At 36.9% G+C, this 21634-nt stretch overlaps 2 protein-coding genes across 2 annotated transcripts in view; one reads left to right on the top strand and one right to left on the bottom strand.

The window, feature by feature from the left end:
• Positions 1-21634, bottom strand: part of Ino80 (chromatin-remodeling ATPase INO80) — a 252596-nt gene that overhangs the window by 166261 nt on the left and 64701 nt on the right. The gene's annotated exons all lie outside the window — the stretch shown is intronic.
• On the top strand, positions 4625-15494 carry LOC141390409 (putative serine protease K12H4.7). Its single transcript, XM_073963318.1, has 15 exons — positions 4625-4726; positions 4795-4976; positions 5039-5274; positions 7073-7304; positions 7366-7532; positions 7595-7885; positions 7946-8042; positions 10640-10694; positions 12183-12407; positions 12472-12653; positions 12727-12962; positions 14348-14585; positions 14661-14827; positions 14889-15179; positions 15250-15494. The coding sequence occupies exons 1-15, from the start codon at positions 4649-4651 to the stop codon at positions 15357-15359; spliced, it is 2787 nt and encodes a 928-aa protein (XP_073819419.1). The 5' UTR covers positions 4625-4648; the 3' UTR covers positions 15360-15494.

The following is a 21634-nucleotide window of genomic DNA, read 5'->3' as shown; positions in this document are numbered from 1 at the left end:
TAAAGGATTTTTTAAATTTTTAAATTATTTATGTGTAAAAGTGAGATAAAAGAAAGATTTTTCCAGATAAATTCGGATATAACGAACAACGGTTATAAGCAACTACGTATATAACGAACAAAGCCATTTTTTCCAATGTTTTGGTATATTCTAAGACCTATAGTAAAATTTTATGGCGAACAAATTTCTAGAATATTTTGGTCTGATCCGATCACATTTTATAGGAGATTTTAAAGATTTGTGGAAAAAGGGACCAAAAGGACCCCTTTTATGACTCGCACGAGGGTTAATTTTTTTAAAAAAAATATTCCTCGCTTTCTTGTCAGTATAGTTACCAAAGACATTATACACCTAAAGAGCAAGGAATCCAAGTGATCTTAACTCAAATATTTCCAAAACTGTAGAAATGGTGGAAGCTCGCAACCCTATTTTAGTTTCTTGGTTTTTTGGCAAAATTGATACCGATATTTTCTTGGTATGTAATGCAAATAGAGATTTCTTTTCTTTGGTAACTTATAGTGAAATTTAGCAGAGAACATTTTTGTCTTTGACGGCATTCTTCTAAAATGATGCTTTGTATGACAATTTTGCCAAAACTCACATGAAGTACGCCCTTAACCCTAAAATGTGTTTATAATTTTGCATATTTCTGGAGTTTAGGTAAGGTATAGAGTTTTGGTGTATTCTAGGACCCTTGGTAAAGATAGATGGCGAACACATTTGTAGAATATTTTGATCCGATAAGATAACATTTTATAGGAGGAGGGACCAAAAAGACCCCTTAAATGACCGCCTGCGGGTTAAATAATATCAAAAATGTAATCAGCGGCCGGAAAAACATAAGAACCAAAGGTTAGGTCGAAAATCTATTCATTTTTAGAGTTTTGGCCAGGTTTTTCGTAAAATCGGACACTGTGCAATGGTCGAATTTTATTTAACGCCATATCCTGGAATAGGACCAAAAGAAGAGTTGGAAATTACCTTTCAATGTATTGAAAAACAAATTACTACAAAACTAGTACAGGTTATGAAATAGAGCCGAAATATAGGACAATGTAAGGGGCCTGGGTCAATATTCTGCCTTTTGAGCACGTTTTTGACATATTCTGAAGAAGATGAACAACTTCATTTTGCTAGTTCAGTGTCTTCTTTTAGTGAAACTATTTCGTTCGTGAACCAATATTTCCCCCCCCCCCCCCTTTTTTTAGATATTCGGAGGAAGATTCCTTGTAATCCTTGCATTTTAGTGTCGATATTACTGAAAAACAACCAGGAATATTTTTGTGAAAAATTTAACCATCTATCGTTGCTATGAAGGGGACGTTTTGGTCCACCACAAAGGATTAAAAAACTCTACAAAAATTTACACAATATAATTTTTCTATGGCTCCTTGAATACAATACAACTCAACACTCACAAATTCTACCACAGCCTTTAATATGACAACGTTCGGAACTTATCTTTCTTCCTCGTCCATCCTCCCCCAGCAAAATGTTCGATGCCAAACCCAGCAAAATTTGACGGAAGGAGTTCTTTGCGATGCACTATAGGTAATTTGCCCTGTTTTTGAGACAAAAATTAATAACAGCGGAATTAAAGGATTTTTTAAATTTTTAAATTATTTATGTGTAAAAGTGAGATAAAAGAAAGATTTTTCCAGATAAATTCGGATATAACGAACAACGGTTATAAGCAACTACGTATATAACGAACAAAGCCATTTTTTCCAATGCAATTTTTATTAGTTTTCTTATAGACAACAGACTGTTGAAAACGATCACGGTAGTAAGTAACAAAAATTTTGTCCCCGCGAGTAGATTTTCCAATGAATTGTTACTACAGTTTTGTCTATATTTTGAATATACGCTAATAAAGACGAGTTTAGTACTCCCTTAAACCGTATCAATGATTAATATGAAATAGGGAGATACAATAAAGCTTACTACTGCCGCACCGTTTATAGAAAACCCCGGATATGCCGAACAATTTGTCGCCATTACTTATTTTACTTGCAATAAAATTGTAAACAACAATGTTTTTACATTTATTGTTTATTTCCTCAAACCAAACTTCCACAATTTTAGGACTTTTTATTGAGAAGTAACCTAATAAAATCTCATAAATATCAAAAAACGGGCAAAATCGGGTTTTGAAACCTAGTAATACCATTGCAGGAGACTTTCAGTAATGTTTTCTAGGTGGCAAAATCACGGCCAAACACGGCCAATTTAGTATAAGCCTATATGAAGTGAGTTTAAGAAAAATAAAATATTTTTTTCTGACTTTTTGTGTTTTTTGGTCGCTACCCAACATGTTTAAGCTATATTATATATTAAATAAATTCCTCTCGCAATTGCCAATCTTTTCCATTTTACATATATTTATATTTGGTTTATTTTTCCGCGGTTTTAAATACATTGAAATATGCCTTACAAAATATATTTTTTTAGTTTTTCTTCGAAATTCTCACTTTGACGGCAATTTAAACCGCGATAATGGCGCTATTTTGAAAAATATCATTCATATTAATAAATTTTGATATGTTTTATTTTCAATGCCAACTAAAAAATTATTATTATTAAAAGTTGCAAATTTGACTTTTTGCCTCAAAAACTGGGCAAATTACCTATAGTGCGATGACGTGATTTCATGTCATCTTTTGCATTGGTTCAAAGGAAGTCGTGCAAGATCCGATCTTTTCATTAGGATTTGAACCAATGCAAAGGAAGTCGTGAAAGATCCGATCTTTTCATCAGCATTTGTACCCATTCCATCGATCCAATAGAGATGATGTTTGTGTTTTTATTTACACATATTTATTATTTCAAACGAATTCATGAAATAGCTACAATTAATTTATCAGTTTAGTTTGTCAAAAGTTTACATCCAAAATTGCAATGTAATCACCACCGCTGCAACGCAAAAGATTACTTCCTCCGTTCTCCGCAACTGATATTCTTTCATCTTACAAAAGGTTTTTTCAATTATCTTCCCATCACCAGTTCAGATTTCGACATGGACTCCAAATGCACTACTTTAAGTATTTTTATTTCGTAAATTACTTTTATTTTATAATTTTGTTATTTTATAACAACATTTTGGTAATTTATACTCTTTTGTTTAGTGACGGAAATATGTAGGGATCTACAACCCGGCTTGCTTTAGGGATCTCTAAGAACAAAATGTAACGAACGGGGAGAAGAGACTTTTTATGGAAAATACCATTTATGCTTAATTAATTTATTTTTAATTGTTTCTTTCCAAAAGTAGTTTCTTCTTTATTTTCAGATTCTTGTTCCTTTTCGTTTCGGACCTGTTTTCAAATTCCAAGAAGCGAGATTTGATTGATTTCATTCTATGTCAGATTTAGAACAGACAAGGGAACTTTTAAAATAGCAATGTGTGCAGTCCGATTCTATTTTTAGCTCGATGGTTGGGACTTCATATAATACCAATTGTTTAGAAGTTTTAGTTGTTTGGTATGCAGGAAATGTAAGACAACATCACGACGACAGTTCTAGCAACTTTGGTCTGTTACAGGAACTGCAAGAATCTACTTATTTTTGCTACGATAACAATTTTTCCTTTATGTTATCGGAAAAAATAGTAAAAATTAGTAGATTTTTGCAGTACTGGAACATACCAAAATGAAAATAAATAGGTGTGTTAATAAAAACACAAACATCATATCTATTGGATCGATGGAATGGGTACAAATGCTGATGAAAAGATCGGATCTTTCACGACTTCCTTTGCATTGGTTTAAATCCTAATGAAAAGATCGGATCTTTCACGACTTCCTTTGAACCAATGCAAAAGATGACATGAAATCACGTCATCGCAAAGAACCCCTTCCGTCAAATTTTCCTGGGCCATAATCTGATCCATTTTTCTTGTAATCATGTTTCAATTTCTTTAGCAAACTTTTCGATATTCCAACTTGAGTTTCGTCGTTAGAAATTCTGAGGTCTGAAGGCGGCTAAATTACACAGCAAATATTGGCATTCGCCTAAACCGTTACAGTTTACATGTTTTGTGCAAGTGAAGTAAAGTAGCACTTACCGGAAAGTAGGTAAGTGGCATGTTGCCACTGCAATGATAAGAGGCTTTTAATTACTTCGGCTATGTTTGATTGAAGCAGCTTTGGAGGTTTAGGTCAAATAATTGCATGGGGGCTACGATAACGCAAGAGACGTAGTTAGCAGTGGGGAGTAAAGCAACGAATTCAAATGTCAACGAAAAAAACCTATATCAGAAAAATCCCCGCTTGAGTTTGAATCAAGTTTAACGTGGAGAAAGCTTAGTTATCGTAAAGGACTCCCCATGTAGGGGAACATAGGCACGCTCACTCTACCGCAAATGTTTGAATAGATAAAGATTTACTTGGTGAAGTTTTTTTTATTTCCATTAAAAACAATAGTAATATAAAAGACTAGTAGAATTGAAAGGCAATTCAGTGGTCTTACAATTGGCTAACTGAAGAAAACTCCAAAGTGAATCCTTAGCTCCCATAGGAAAATGTTGAAAATAGTTTCTAAAGGACTATTTGCCTTTTTGGTCCTTTTGCAGGGAGTAAGTTCTTCAAATCTCTTCTCCCGCACATTTAATGACTTGCACGAAGATCCTGGACCACAAACTGCAAACCGTATGGGGATAATACCCACAAAATGGATCGATCAAAGATTGGATCATTTCGATGAAAATGAAACCAGGACATGGCAAATGGTAAGGGATAAGGAAATCTTTTCTAATTTAGACTCAATTTAAAGGAAAAAATGTCTTTCTCGCTTCAGCGCTATTTAGCCAATGATGAGTTCTATGAAAAAGGTGGTCCCATGTTCATCTATGTGGGTGGCGAATGGGCAATTTCACCCGGAGCCATTACCAGTGGCCATCACTATGATATGGCCAAGGAACATAAGGGATATTTGTTCTATACCGAACATCGTTATTATGGTCAGAGTAGACCAGTGAGGTGGGTATGCAGAAGATGCAAATACCAATGGATATAATAGGTTTCGTTGGATCCTCTTTTAGTGACTTATCTCCTGAAAACATGAAATATTTACATGTCCGCCAAGCCTTGGCTGATTTGGCTCATTTCATACGCATCATGAAAGCAACCATACCTGGCATGTCGGAGTCGAAAGTATTTTTGAGTGGAGGTTCATATTCTGCCACCATGGTAACATGGTTCAAGAAATTATATCCTGATTTGGCAACGGCTTGTTGGGCATCAAGTGCTCCCCTATTGGCTAAGAGGGATTTTGTGGGTAAGTCGGTAAAAAATGTGATAATTAAAACAAAAAACAAAAACAAGAGGACCCACAATAAACGTGGATTGTTTAAAGATTTTTTGGAGGCCCATTGACCCACAATAAACGTAGATTTTTTGAGGATTTTTTGGAGGCCCACTGACCCACAATAACGTGGATCTTTTAAAGATTTTTGGAGGCCCATTGATCCACAATAAACGTGGATTTTTTAAAAAAATTTTGGAGCCCCATTGATCCGCAATAAACGTGGATTTATTAAAGAACTTTGAAGGCCCATTGACCCACATTAGACCTGGACTTATTAAAGAACTTTGAAGGCCCATTGACCCACATTAGACCTGGATTTTTAAAAGATTTTGTTGGAGGCCCATTGACCCACAATAAACGTGGATTTTTTAAGGATTTTTTGGAGGCCCATTGATCCACAATAAACGTGGATTTTTTAAAGATTTTTTGGAGGCCCTTTAACCAACAATACACGTGGATTTTTTAAAGATTTTTTGGAGGCCATAGACCCGCAATAAGTGTGGATTTTTTAAAGATTTTTTTGAGGCCCATTGACCCACAATAAACGTGTATTTTTTTAAGATTTTTTGAATGCCCATTGAACCACAATAAACGTGAATTTTTTAAAGATTTTTTGGAGGCCCATTAACCCACAATAAACGTGGATTTTATAAAGATTTTTTGGAGGTCCATTGACCCGCAATCCACGTGGATTTTTTAAAGATTTTTTGGAGGTCTATTGACCCACACTAAACGTATATTTTTAAAAAATGTTTGGAGGCTAATTGACCCACAATAAACGTGGATTTTTTAAAGATTTTTTGGAGGTCCATTGACCCGCAATCCACGTGGATTTTTTAAAGATTTTTTGGAGGTCTATTGACCCACACTAAACGTATATTTTTAAAAAATGTTTGGAGGCCCATTGACCCACAGTAAACGTGGATTTTTTAAAGATTTTTTGGAGAACCCTTAACCCACAATTAACGAGGTTTTTTGGAAAATCCTTAACCAACAATTAACGTTGATTTTTTAAGATTTTTTTGAAAACCCGTTGACACGCAATAAACGTGTATCTTTTAAAGATTTTTTGGAGAACCCTTAACCCACAATTGGAGAACACTTAACCCAAAATTAACGTGCATTTTTTTAAGATTTGTTGGAGACTGACCACCAATAAACGTGGATTTTTTAAAGATTTTTAGGGTTCTCCAAACCCAAACCCAAACTTGAATTTTTTTAAAGATTTGTTGGAGGGTCAATAAACGTGGATTTTTTCAAGATTTTTGGAGGCCCATTGACCCACAATAAACGTGGATTTTTAAAGATTCTTTGGAGGCCAATTGACTCACAATAAACGTGGATTTTTTAAAGATTTTTTTGGAGGCCAATTGTCCCACAATAAACGTGGATTCTTTAAAGATTTTTTTGGAGGGCAATTGTCCCACAATAAACGTGGATTTTTTAAAGATTTTTCAGAGGTCCATTGACCCACAATAAACGTGGATTTTTTAAAGATTTTTCGGAGGTCCATTGACCCAAAATTAATTGATCCAAGGCCCATTGACCCACAATAAACGTGGATTTTTTAAAGATTTTTTGGTGGTCCATTGATCCAAAATAAATTGATCCAAGGCCCATTGACCCACAATAAACGTTTATTTTCTTAAAAATTTTTTAGAGGACCCTTAAGCCACAATGAAGGCTTAAGATTTTTAAAAATTTTTAGGAGGACCCATAAGCTACAATAAGCGTGGATTATTCAAGTTTATTTTTAATTTTTTTACAGAATACAAAGAGGTTACAGGCGAATCCATACGCCTCTTGGGTGGTGAAAACTGTTATGAGCGGATACAAAAAGGCATTATGGAATTGGAATCAATGTTGTCGAATAATCGTACGGCCGAGATGAGAGGTCTCCTAAATATCTGCGATAATTTTGATGAAAACAATAAAATGGATGTTTGGACTTTGTTTTCACAAATATCGGATATTTTTGCCGGAATTGTGCAGAATCACAAGTAAGAGCCAACTCCTAACGCTTAACCCAAACAACTTAAAAAACCCACTATTCCTTTATAGCAACAATACCATTCAAAAAACTTGTGACAAAATCATGGAAGGCGATGACAATTTGAGCGGTTTGCTGAATTTCTTAAAACCCTATTTCAAGAGTAAAAATTGCACCGAAATTACCTACAAGGATATGGTGGACAGCTACAATTATACCTCATTTGATAAGGGAATGTGTAAGTAGAGGGAGAATGGCTTCATAATGTGTTATGCGACATTAATTTCCCTTATCTTGCAGATCGCCAATGGTTCTATCAAACCTGCAATGAATATGGCTGGTATCAAACCTCGGGTTCGAAGAATCAACCCTTTGGTACCCTTTTCCCCGTTAAATTGTATTCACAATTGTGTTACGATCAATTCGGTGAAAAGTTCACAGAGGAATATATTGAAGGTCAGATTAAGGCAACAAATGAATTCTTTGGAGCCTTGGATCCTCAAGTGGAAAATGTCTATATGACTCATGGTCAATTGGATCCATGGCGTGCTATGGGTATACAGGAGGAGGGAAAGGCGACAATTATACCATGTTAGTTTTGTGCGAATTTTAAATATTTTATTTGTTTAAAATGTTTGCTTGTGATTTCAGTGAGAGCCCATTGCAAGGACTTTGGTTCGATTAGTGACAAGGATACACCTGAATTGAAGGCTTCAAAGGAAAAATTGGCTCAATTAGTAAGGGAATGGCTTAAATGAAATGGCAATACAACAGAAATATGACAAATAAATGACACTTTAAATGAGAGCAACATTTTGTTTATTCAAATGCAGAACTTAAGAAGAGATCTCTTAGAATTCATAACTGGTTGACACCATGGTTCAGTGGCTTGTCCCGACTTGTACACAGGAAGTCAATGATATGATCCTGACAAGAATTTCATGTATTTGGGTTCCATATCCCACCATTTTTGAATTCTCCAGGTATGTAAAACGATTCTGCAAGTACTACGATCGACGTTCGGACTCTGCGAAAAAAGGAAGTCGCATATAATTAAAAAAAATCAAACTTATTGTGGTCCATATTTCAAGAAGTATAGGCTTTCACTAACAGGAAGACAAGAAGCTTGGTCAGAATCACAAGAACTATTTACGCTGAAATTTTCAAAACAATCTTCGAACAGATCTTAAACTGTCCTTAAGCGAAAATTTAGGGGATCACCGAGGTGCAATGGTAAGCACGCCGACTTGCATACTGAATGTCAAAGTTCGATTCCCAGGCCAGACATCATCAACGATGACAAATATCCCTCAGCGGAATGTTGGCGTAATGGTGGTGTCTAAAGACCCGCAGTTCGGTCTCGGATCAAGGTGCACTCATTAATATGAGAGAAATAGCCGTTTCCCCTTTGCGAGGTTTGTTATACGGGGTGCCCTATAAACTGTCCATTAGAATAATACGCGCACCTCATGAAATCTGTTACTGTCACTCCGTTGAAAGTAACAGCCGTTCTATCATCCTCCATTTCCGGATTCGAGGGTTACTTAACCGTTGCCCACAATTTATTTAAACCAGTACGAATATTACATTGTTTCAGATGGTGCAGCCATATTTTGTGCTTATGTTCGCCTACTAGTCTGTTGACTTCAATAGTAGGGTCTTCGGGTGTGGTTCGACGAAGATCATAACGCTCATTTGCTAGTGCCGCCGACGCTGCTGGAAAATTTTGTCTCATTTAGGGTATTCGGGTATTCCCGAAAAATGTTCTCATCTATCCAAGGATCTGAATATATGAACAGATCGGGTATATAACGCAAGGCACATCTATTCTTCAGCGGTGTGTACACATTCAGCACTAGAGTTAAGCTCTTGTTGGTAAATTCTCTGAATTATTGACTTATTGCGGGGGAATTTCATGATCTGATGACGACGTTGAAGACTCACTGGGAATCAAATTTGCCCAAAACCAAGCAATTTAGTCCGCAGCAAGGTCAGGCCTGAAAAATTCCTGTTCCCGTTCCTAGTTCACACGTTCACGGCATCATTTGGGTAGAGTGGATAAAGTATCTACGTTATCTACATAAAGTGGATAAAATATCTACGTTATCTAAATAACGTAAATAGATATATACGTTATCTTAATAACGTGGATAAAGTATCTATGCTTTAACCATAACTTGTGTAAAATATCTACCTTATCTAAGCAACGTGGATAAAGTATCTACGTTAACTAAATAACGTGGAAAAAGAATATACGTTATCTAAATAACATGTGTTACCTAATCAATTTGGATAAAGTAACTACGTTATCTAAATAATGTGGATAAAGTATCTACGTTATCTAAATAATGTGGATAAATTATCTACGTTATCTAAATAATCTGGACAAATTATCTACGTTATCTAAGGCACATGGATATGGTATCTACGTTATTTAAATGTGGATAAAGTATCTACCTTATCTAAATAGCGTGGATAAAGTATCTACATTATCTAAACAACAAAGATAAAGTATCTACGTTATCTAAATAACTTGAATAAAAAATCTACGCCTATAAGAGTATCTACATTATCTACATAACGTTGATAAAGTTTCTACGTTATCTAAATTACGTGGATAAGAAATCTGCGTTATCTTAACAACGTGGAAAAGGTATCTTCATTGTCTAAATAACATAGATAAATATCTACGTTATCTAAATAACGTGGGTAAAGTATCTGCGTTTTCCAAATGACGTGAATAAAGTGAACTAAGTATCTACATTATCTAAACAACGTGAACAAAGTATCAACGTTATCGGTTCGCCTAAACCCTGATGGTATAAAAATATAATCATATACCGAAAGGGAGAAACTGTTTTCTTAATTTAAAATTTTGCCTCTTAGGGCGAAGATAATTTTAATGTTAATTTTTATTTGGAGTTGAGCTTAATGACCGCAAAATTTTTTTCCAAGTGAAAAATGAAAGCCGACGTTTCGAACCCACACAACCACCATTATGTGACCTGGTTTTGCTGCTGGTATCAGCTCATCAGACATATCGGCTGTGGAGTGGCTTCTCTGTCATCGAATTTTCTTCTTTCAAATGCAATGTGTTTTTAAAGAGACTAATATTTCAATCAGTTCAACCAGTATGGCTTCCATATCAAACGCTTTTGCGAACAGCCTTTGCAAGTTATGAGTTTGGCTTTGAATGCTACATTTTCATATGTTTTTGAGGACGTGAGTTTAAATCCCATCCGGGCTCAGCTGTTTTTTTTTTTTTTGTTTTAATATGAAAATTTGCCTGTTAGGGCGAAGATCACTTTAAAGTTAATTTTTATTAATTTTCTCGTTGGAGTTGAGCTTAATGACCGAAGAAACTGTTGTTTTAATGGGCAATTATGCTGCTTTTACAACGGTTTGTGAACTTTTGAACAAAAATTTTGGGTTTTAATGAGGAGGAGTTATTTATTTTATTAAAGTCAACACTGTTATATTCCATGCCGATCAGTTGCACTATTCATTATTTAATATATAAAGGGTGATCCAACTAGAGGCACTTTTTTCAATAGCCTTTTTTGACTGATCACGTGTGAGTCGTGTCATCTTCATCGTGTCAGACCTACGATTGGACAATGTCTGCAAATCGTCCAACTTTATTACAAAAATTCACGTTTTTTGAGGAATGTGTTTCGAGGCAAGATTTGTTCAGCGATTAGGCCCATTTCTGGCTTAATGGGTTAATAGTAATCTAAAGAGATTCAAGAAGTGTCATTTCATCCCGAAAAACAACAGTTTCGTGTGGTTTGTTCGCAGGTAGAAGCATTAGTCCATATTTCTTCAAAAATTATGCCGGTGAGAAAGTAACCCTCAATCGCGACCTTGATAGCCGACTATTTGATGCCTGAAAATTAAGCTAGTGATCTAGGCGACATTTTGGTTTCAACAAGGTCCCACATGCCATCAATCAATGGATTTAATAAAAAAACACTTCGATGAGCAGACAATTTCACGTTTTGGGCCGGTCGATTGGCCACCAAGATCGTGTGATATCACACCGTTAGACTTTTTGTTGTGGGGATATATAAAGTCTAAATTGTATGTTGACAATCCTTCTTCGACTCGGGCATTGGGGCAAAACATCACGCGTGTAATTCGTCAGTTACCAGCCGAAATGTTCGAACGATTAATCGAAAATTGGACTCTACGGACAGACCGTCTAAGGCGTAGACGAGGCCAGCATTTGATAGATATAAATTTAGAAAAATAAATGCCAAAGATTTATCTTTCAAATGATAATAAACATTTCCCATTCAATTAGAATTTTCTGTGTTTTTGTTTTTAAATAAGTTGTGAACCTCTAGTTGGATCACCCTTTATTTTATGGGCTAAAATGTACGGTTATAAATTTCATGAGATTTGTTTGTTTTTAATGCCCTATAATAAGGAATAATTTATACCGACATGTTCAGCAGCAACTGTCTCTGATACGAGACAAAAATGAAGTAACTAATAGAGAGTATTCCCGGTTGAAGAAAGCTTGGACATAAGAGATAAAAATTTAAGCAAACTGCATTTATTGGTATGAGAAAGTCTTTTCCCTTATACCTTGAAGAATGTTCGTGGGAAAGATATACTTGTTTGTTCTTAATTACCTCACATTGCATTAATCAAAGAATTGATTTCTAATAATAAAAAAAAAAACAATTGACTTCTAATCTTCGATTGGTTGCCAACAAAAAAGAGGTTGTAGATTAACTATCTGACAATCGGCAATACATTATCGGGTATTAACGATATGAAAGAGATAAGATTTCTGAGCCAGTGATTAAAAACAAACAGCGTAAATTATATTGGAATTGAAGGCAATAGTAGGAATTTCAAGTTGTCAGTCGTTTCGTGACTCTTTGAAAGAAATATGGCTAAATTATCGTTGATTCTCTTAGCCGTTGTAGCAATTGCTGCTTTGGCCAGGGCAAATGAAAATGATCCTCAGGGATTTTTAAATATTTTCAATGCCTTGCATAAGGATCCTGGACCAGAGACCAAGGCTCGAGCCAATGTTGTAACCGATTACATTGAACAGAAATTGGATCATTTCGATGAGAATGAAACAAGGACATGGCAAATGGTAAAAAAAGAAAGAGTAACACAAGGAGACAAATTTTAGAATAATTTTTCGAATATTTTTTTAGCGCTACATGGGCAATGATGAATTCTATCAAGAAGGTGGTCCCATTTTCATTTATGTTGGTGGTGAATGGGCCATTTCGGCTGGTTCGATCAGTGGTGGTCATGTTTATGATATGGCTCGTGAACATAATGGCTATTTATTCTATACCGAACATCGTTTCTATGGCCAAAGTAGACCAGTCAGGTGAGACCATATTTTTGAAGGGTTTTGGAGAATAATCCTGTATGAAATTCTATTGATTTCTTTATCTTTGCAGTGCCATGACCAATGAAAATATGAAATATTTAAATGTTCGCCAAGCCTTGGCTGATTTGGCTCACTTCATTCGCACAATGAGAGCTACTATTCCAGGCATGGCCAATTCAAAGGCCATTTTGACTGGTGGTTCCTACTCGGCCACCATGGTAACATGGTTCAAGAAATTGTATCCCGATTTGGCTGCCGGCTGTTGGGCTTCCAGTGCTCCTCTATTGGCTAAGGCTAACTTTTATGGTAAGCATAAAAGAAACAAACACGTTAATGAATAAACTATCTAAGTAAAGTGGATAAAGTATCTATGTTATCTAAACAACATGGATAAGGTATCTACGTTATCTAAATAGCGTGGATAAAGTATCTGCGCTATCTAAATGATGTGGATAAAGTATTTACGTTATATAAATAATGTGGATAAAGTATCTACGTTATCTAAATAAAGTGGATAAAGTATCTACGTTTTGCAAACAACGTGGATAAATTATCAATGTTATTTAAACAACGTAGATAAGGTATCTACGTTATATAAATAACGTGCATAAAGTATCTACGCTACCTAAGCAAAGTGGATAAAGTATCTACGTCATCTAAACAACGTGGATAAAGTATCTACGCTATCTAAAATACGTGGATAAAGTATCTACGTTTCCCAACAACATGTATAAAGTATCTACGTTATCTAAACAAAGCGGATAAAGTATCTATGTTTCCAAACAACGTGGATAAAGTATCTACGTTATCTACACAAAGTGGATAAAGTATCTACTTTATCTAAATAACGTGGATAAAGTATTTACGTTATCTAAACAGCATGGATAAAGTATATACGTTATCTGAACAACGTGGATAAAGTATCGTCGTTATCTACAGAACGTGGATAAAGTATCGACGTTATCTACAGAACATGGATAAACTATATACGTTATCTAAATAACGATATATAGTATCTATGTAATCTAAGCAAAGTGGATAAAGTATCTACATTATCTTAACATGGATGAAGTATCTACGTTATCTAAATAACGTGGATAAAGTATCTACTTTATCTAAACAACGTTAATAAAGTATTTACGTTATCTAAACAACGTGGATAAAGTATCTACGTTATCCAAATAACGTAGATAAAGTATCTACGTTATCTAAACAAAGTGGATAAAGTATCTACGGTATGTAAACAACGTGGATAAAGTATCTACGTTATCTTAATAACGTGAATAAAGTATCCACTTCATTTTAATAACTTGGATATAAAGTACCGTTGTTATCTACGGAACGTGGATAAAGTATCTACTTTATCTATGTAACGTGGACAATATATCCATGTTATCTAAATAATATGGATAAAGTACCCAAATTATCTAAAGAACGTGCATAAAGTAGCTACGATATCTTAATAACGTGGATAAATTAGTCACGTTATTTAAAGAAGTAGATAAAGTATACTCCGTGTCCGTGGAAAATTAATTTACATTTTCTTCATGACATGGACAAGTTTTCTAAATATGATGTATATGTTTTCTACGTTATCCTCTTAACGTAGATAAGTTATCTAAGTTATCTTACTAATATGGATAATTTATCTATAAAGTATTACAAATTAATTTTAATCTTATATTTTACAGAATACAAAGAAGTTATGGGCGAGTCGATTAACTTGGTTAGCGGTCAAACATGTTACGATCGCATTCAACGTGGTATTGCCGAATTGGAATCAATGATTGAGAACAAACGTGGTGCTGAAGTTAAGGCTATGTTGCGTTTGTGCAATAGCTTCAATGAGGATAGTGATTTAGATGTGTGGACTTTGTTCTATGAAATTTCGGAAATCTTTGCTGGTTTGGTGCAAACTCACAATCACTAGTAAGGACGAATATACTCAAAATTAAAATCAAGGACATAGATTTATATATTTAATTTTCCCTTTCATCGTTTTAGTTCCGGTAGCATTCAAAATGCTTGCAATGAGATTATGTCCGGAACCACTGATCTAATTGGTGTGGCCAATTATATTGTAAAGAGTTTTGGTACCAACGGCTGTACCGATATGTCCTATAAGACATATGTGTCGCTTATTACAGATTCTGCCTATAGCAACAATATCAGTAAGTATAATTAGTTTCTAGAGTAAAGAGGTGTGTTATGTAGCCGTTTAAATCTTTACAGTGCGTCAATGGATCTATCAAACCTGCAATGAATTTGGTTGGTATCAAACCTCAACCTCAACCAATCAACCTTTTGGCAGCAAATACCCATTGGTCTTCTTCACGACCATGTGTGCCGATGCCTATGGCCAGGAATTTACCAATGAATTTATTCAACAACAAATTGATGCTACCAATGCCTATTTTGGCGGTCTGAAACCTGAAGTGGAAAATGTGTATATGTCTCATGGTCAAGTTGATCCCTGGAGAGCCATGGGTATACAAGATGCAGATCAAGCTACAATTATTCCATGTAAGTATATGGAGGCCAGAAAAATGTGGTGAAATCTTATTAATTGCCCTAACTTCTTTGTTTTTTGTAGTCCATGCCCATTGCAAAGACTTGGGTTCTATTAGCGATAATGATACCGCTGAATTGCGTGCCTCTAAAGAGAAAGTTGCCCAATTGGTCAGAGAATGGCTGTCAGAATAATTCTGCATAGCTGATAAGAAAGCATATATACTTTGTATATATGCGGAAACAACAGTTATTAAATAACAGTATTTATTAATTAATTATAGCCAATAAATAAACAAAATGATTAGCTTCATAGCTGCCATATGACTGTATGAGATATGAGTTTGTGTTATGGGGTTTTGTAAATCAAACAAATGTTAATTGATAAGATTTCCCAAAAAAGAAGAAGAAAAAAACAAGAATAATTGTTCTGACTTGATTAGAAAAGCGTCATTTTAGAGGACAGCGAGCAGTTTAAAGCATAGACCATGTACCGTCGAAAATGTGGTTTATTGATAATAAGCGACACCAACAAGTTGGTTTTGTTTTTTTTTTCGTTGAGACTCAACACAGCACAGCACTGGGAAACAATTGTTTTTTTTTTACATGGTCTTCGTAGTTGTTCGAAATAAAGGAAAGAAAATTCACAATGCGTTTGTTTCAAGTGAACGATTGGATAAAAGAAATCCTTCGCACGTTGCGCTTCACACACAGATAGAAACAAGAAAGTGCAAACCAATATGTCTCAAAATAGAAACAACGCCGAAACCGACAAATTAATAATAAGTTCGAATAAAGTCACCTGGGAAGTTTTCTAGTGAGACTTACTTTCCCAAAGGAGTCCACCAAAGAGCCATTAAATTCAAAAGAAGTCCTCTAGAGAGGTCTTAAATACAAAATAAGTCCTCTAGAGAGGCCTTAAATTCAAAAGATGTCCTCTAGGGAGGCCTTCTATACTACAGAAGTCCTCTAGAGTGACCTTCTATTCTATACAAATCCTTTGGAGAGACTGTCTATTAAATAGAAGTTTTCTAGAGAGGCCCACTATCCGATGGAAGTCCACTAGAGAGGTCTTCAATTCACAATCCTCTAGGGAGGTCTGCTATTCTAAAGATACAGCCTGCTATCCCATAGAAGTCGTCTAGAGAGGCCCTCTATCGTATAAAATTTCTCTAGAGAGGCCGTCTATTCTAAAGAAGTTTTCTAGAGAGGCCCACTATACCATAGAAGTCCACTAGCACCTGGAATCTTCCAGGAGACTTCTATTCTAAATAGAGATGATATTCTATAGACGTCCTCTAGACAGGTTATTAAGAGAAGTCCTCTAAAGAGGCTTTATTTGGTATAGATACTATCTAAAGAGGTTTTTAAAAGTAATCCTCTATAGAGGCCTTTTATTCTTCAGAAGTTTTCCAGGGAAGCTTCCTCTTCAAAAGAAGTCCTCTAGAGAGGCCTTCTGTGCCATCTACTCCATAGAAGTCCTCTAGAAAGACTTCCATTCCATAGAAGTTATCTAGGGAGGCCTTTCATTCCATAGAAGTCCTCTTTGGAGGTGTTCTAATCTATATGAGTCCCATAGAGAGGTTTTCTACTATATAGAAGTCCTCTAGGAAGGCCTTCTATTTGTAGAGGTCATCTATTATATTGAAGTCCTCTAGAGAGTCCTTCTATTCTATAGAAGTCCTCTAGAGTGACTTTCTATTCTATTGAAGTCCTTTTAAGAGGTCTTTTATTCTACAGAGGTCCCATATAAATGCCTTATGTTATATAGAGGTCTTCTGGACTGGCCTTTTATTCTATAGAGTTTCTCCTGAGAAATCTTCTAGGGGCGTCTTTTAGACTATAAAGAGAACTTTTATTCTATAAAAATCACCGGCAATCCCACGGCGACCATGCACCGGATTGACTCGGAAGAATCTTCGACCAGGTGCCGTCACCTTACAAATTATGTGTTTGTGTTCGTATTATTTGTTCACCATGGGAGCGGCAATATATCTCGAGATAGAGAAGAACTTCACGCATTGGATCTGTTCCGTTTGTCAGATGTAATGGATGGATATATGGAATGGGTGCACTTCCAAGACTGCTGAGGATAGGTTGCCAATTGCTGCGCCAGATCATCTCCCAGCGTGTCTCCAATTTCGTCGAGCCGTCTCCGCCGTTTGTCCAACAACAAAAAACATAGCATCTAACACATGTTGTTGTTAAGTGTCCCGAAAATACAGCATTCCTGCAATTTAACTGCAACGGTCTCCGCAATAAAGTCAGCGGAATTGTGGACTTTCATGCATAACGCGGAAGAAGTGGAATTGTCTTCTTAATCACCAGTCTACCCAGTACAGAGCAATTTCGCTTGAGCTTGACCCTATTGACATTTGAAATGTACTAGGTAAGCGGTGAAGTGTATGAATGCCAAGGACGGTTACTAGGGGACTTCAATGTTCATCATGAGATCTGACATTCCGTCATAGGCTCCCAGGATGATAAGAGGGGATTACCACAGCTCACAAGACATCACCACCCGCTCTGATAAAATATGGACCCAGGCCATCTTCGTATCGGAAGCATGGAAAAGCGATTGAAGAAGCATGGAAAAGCGATTGAAGATTGAAGATTGGCAGGGGTTCAGAGTATTTACCAATAACCGAGCTGTCCATTCCCTCAGATCCTCGGATAGTTGAGAGAACATACCCGCTGGGTGAATACCCGAAATCAGACCAAACTTCCCGGCAGAGGTGACGGAACTAGCAAAAGGACGCGATGAATTCGTCGTACGAACCAAGAAGAAAGATTCAAGGATTAAGTAAATTGTGGACAACGGGGGAATAACTCTAGAAACCGTCAGTTTATAGCGCACTCTGATAGTTATAGGGCGAAGAGGAGTATGATACCGTATAGGACCCCCCGGCCGAGCGATATTGCAGAGGTAACGCGAAACGCGAAATCATCCAAAGCGTTGGGCCCACACGGAATTACAATGGTAGTGCTTAAGCTACTGGATGAACCTGGGGTTGAGTATTTCGCAAGTGCCCTCAATCTATCGTTAGCCACCCATCTTGTACCACAAGCCTAGGAAGTTGGCAAGGTGGTCCCGCTACTGAAACCAGGCTTAGATGATCGAAATATATATGTAAGGGCTACACAGTGGAATAATATACAAAACCTAGCACAATGCCGACCAGTGTACCATCTTCACGAGGAGACGAATATTTTACCGATGTATCAGTAGACCACATTTTATCTATGCAGTTCCTGCTTAAGTGTTATTTAGTGAGCATCGCTGCCATGATCTATTTGATAAGCTTCCGCCACCCAGGCACGTCAGAAGAGCTATTCGTGATATGGAGAGAGGTCCAAAGGTATTAGCGAGAACCTATAGATTAACGAGCCTATCAGTCAGGCTTTAATAGCATTCACACTGATGTGCAGGCAGTGCAAAGGTACAGTGTGAATGCAGTATTCAGAGACCACACCCATTCATCACAGCAGAAGAACAATGCAGCCAACAAAATTAATATTGACCATAATTGATACGATACCCAATACATGCCCTGCATCTGGATTGGGACCGCACAACACGCTGCATTTGTTTAGCTGCCCATCTAACCTAACTCACGTGTCTCCTGAACCTTTATGGAAGCAGCCAGTAAAGATTGCAACATTTTTGATTGTGGATACACAGGATCCGGAACCAGATAACTGAAAAATATATACGAATGGACTTATTTACGTTTCTAAAACAAAAACAACAGTTAGCTGCGATAAGATGAGACGGAGGAACAAGGTTCTCACGTCCCTAGCCGGCAGAACCTAGGAGGCATATATAGAATCCTTGTCAAGTCATTATTCAGACATACAAAGCGATAGGTCGGTGTGTAGTAAGCTATGCGGCGCCAGTGTGGTTTTCCAACATAAGTGATACACAATGGAAAACTTGCTAGAATGCATCCCTAAGGACATCAACTGGGTGTCTCCTCATGTCTTCAGTGGACCATTTACATCGACACAACATGATGTTGTCGATGAAATACCTGCTTGAATGCTATAGGCAAGACTATCCAACCCACCTGGTGGATAGGTACCCACGCCCATGCATGTCAGGAAAGATCTTCATGATCTAGAGAGAGATCAAGGCAGGTTCATTTGATAGTAATACTGATGCAGTCGCAGAGGCTATAAGAGCTTATCGCATGAATACCGTCCTCGGAGATCACCACCATCCGTGGCAGCGGAAGAAAACAGCTGCCTTGACACACAATAGTTGTTTTGGCGCAACTGAGAACCAATTGGTGTAGCTGCCTCAATTCTTTCAGATAGGGGTAACGCTTAACTCGGTTATTTTTCAATTCGATTCATATAAATGAAAATTTAAAAAAGGCTATAACTGACCTCAGCACGTAAGTATTTTTTATGCTCTTCCTTTTTATACACTCAGCATTTATGCTAATTATACCCTGAGCATTTATGCTAATGCTTTATGCTATGCTTCATCGTAATAATGGTTTTAAACCCCAAAATCCGTTTCAGACAATTTGGAGTTCATTTAGCCAAGTCCGCCCGTCTGTCTAGCTGGCAGGCTGGAGGGCACGATAACTCTCGAACGGATCATCAAGATTGGTTATATCGACCCACTCCTTCCGGTACCTGCCCGACAAAACTTCGAAAATGATCGGAAAAACTCTTGAAGGGAGTAACCGATGTGGTCCATACTTTGCACATCGTGAAACTTTCACCAGACTTAAATAAGTTTCCAATATGGACTCAATCGGTCCACTCCTTCGGGTACCTCCCACACAAAATTTCGGAAAAGTTCAGTTTAGGGCCATCTCTCGAATCGCTTTGATTTTTATTGTAGCAACTTGTATTCACTCTCCCCAATACGACGGTACAAGTTCCATCAGGGGCAAGTCCATACTTCCTGAGAAGATAGCCTTAAAGGTGCAAAAAAATACCCTATGACACCGTGTGTAGTGGATGGAGCGCAAGACAACCCTCGAACGGATGTGCCGAATCGGTCCAACATTTGGCCTTCATAATATTTTGTCCAAACTTAGTTTAAATTCGAAGATAAGCCATATCGGTCCTCCTCTTTAGGTACCTCTCCCACAAAAGTTCAAAAATGTTCGGAATAATTGTGCGCACCATAACACTTGATGGGAGTGACCGATTGCGTCCATACTCTTTACACATCTTAATATATCTACCAGATATAGATCAAGTTCGAATATAGACTATAATTGTCGACTCCTTCGGGTACCTATCACACAAAATTTCGGATAAGTTTACATTAAGACCTGCTCTCGAATCACTTTTGTTTTTGTTGAAGCAACTTGCATTCGCCGCCTCAATTACCACGGTAAAAGTTTTTTCAGGGGCAAGTTCATACTTCTTGAGAAAACACTGCGAAAGGTTCGAAGTTGGGCAATACTGGCCCACAACTTCCGGCACTTCCTCCCAATATTTAAAAAATGTCACTAAAATGGTACGCACGATATCTCTTGAACGGGGCAATCAATTTGGCCCAAACTTTGGAGTACCTAATATTTTATCCAAATTTAGTTTAACTTCTAAAATGCCCCATATCGGTCCTCTACTTAGGGTACCTCCACCACAAAAGTTCAACATTTGTGTCTAAGTGCAGTTTAGGGTCTGTTCGAAGATCTTTTAGGAATGGTATCCTAATGCTGTTCGTTGTGGTCCTATTTACAGCGATATTATATGGACCAAGTCGGTCCATTCCTTTAAGTACCTTCTCCGCAACACTTTTAATTTTAATTATAATTCATATTTTTGTCGACAAGTTCAAATATCCCACAAAATTCTGAAAAGACTCTAAATACATTCGAACTGTCCGTAGATAAAAGTTTAAATTCACATAGGCTAACTCACGTGTCTCCTGAACCTTTATGGAAGCAGCCAGTAAAGATTGCAACATTTTTGATTGTGGATACACAGGATCCGGAACCAGATAACTGAAAAATATATACGAATGGACTTATTTACGTTTCTAAAACAAAAACAACAGTTAGCTGCGATAAGATGAGACGGAGGAACAAGGTTCTCACGTCCCTAGCCGGCAGAACCTAGGAGGCATATATAGAATCCTTGTCAAGTCATTATTCAGACATACAAAGCGATAGGTCGGTGTGTAGTAAGCTATGCGGCGCCAGTGTGGTTTTCCAACATAAGTGATACACAATGGAAAACTTGCTAGAATGCATCCCTAAGGACATCAACTGGGTGTCTCCTCATGTCTTCAGTGGACCATTTACATCGACACAACATGATGTTGTCGATGAAATACCTGCTTGAATGCTATAGGCAAGACTATCCAACCCACCTGGTGGATAGGTACCCACGCCCATGCATGTCAGGAAAGATCTTCATGATCTAGAGAGAGATCAAGGCAGGTTCATTTGATAGTAATACTGATGCAGTCGCAGAGGCTATAAGAGCTTATCGCATGAATA

Source organism: Musca autumnalis, unplaced genomic scaffold, assembly GCF_047663935.1.
Source record: "Musca autumnalis isolate F117 unplaced genomic scaffold, ASM4766393v1 scaffold_1, whole genome shotgun sequence".
NCBI lineage: Eukaryota > Metazoa > Arthropoda > Insecta > Diptera > Muscidae > Musca > Musca autumnalis.
Note: the sequence above shows the minus strand (reverse complement) of the source record. Positions and strands in the feature narration are given on the sequence as shown.

What these genes read in the sequence shown, in the direction of transcription:
- LOC141390409 (XM_073963318.1), top strand. Translation starts at nt 4,649, where the DNA reads ATGGGGATAATACCCACAAAATGGATCGATCAAAGATTGGATCATTTC. An exon ending in GGCTAAGAGGGATTTTGTGG is followed by an intron (nt 5,275 to 7,072) that starts GTAAGTCGGTAA and finishes ATTTTTTTACAG; the next exon opens with AATACAAAGAGGTTACAGGC. An exon ending in TGCCTATAGCAACAATATCA is followed by an intron (nt 14,828 to 14,888) that starts GTAAGTATAATT and finishes AAATCTTTACAG; the next exon opens with TGCGTCAATGGATCTATCAA.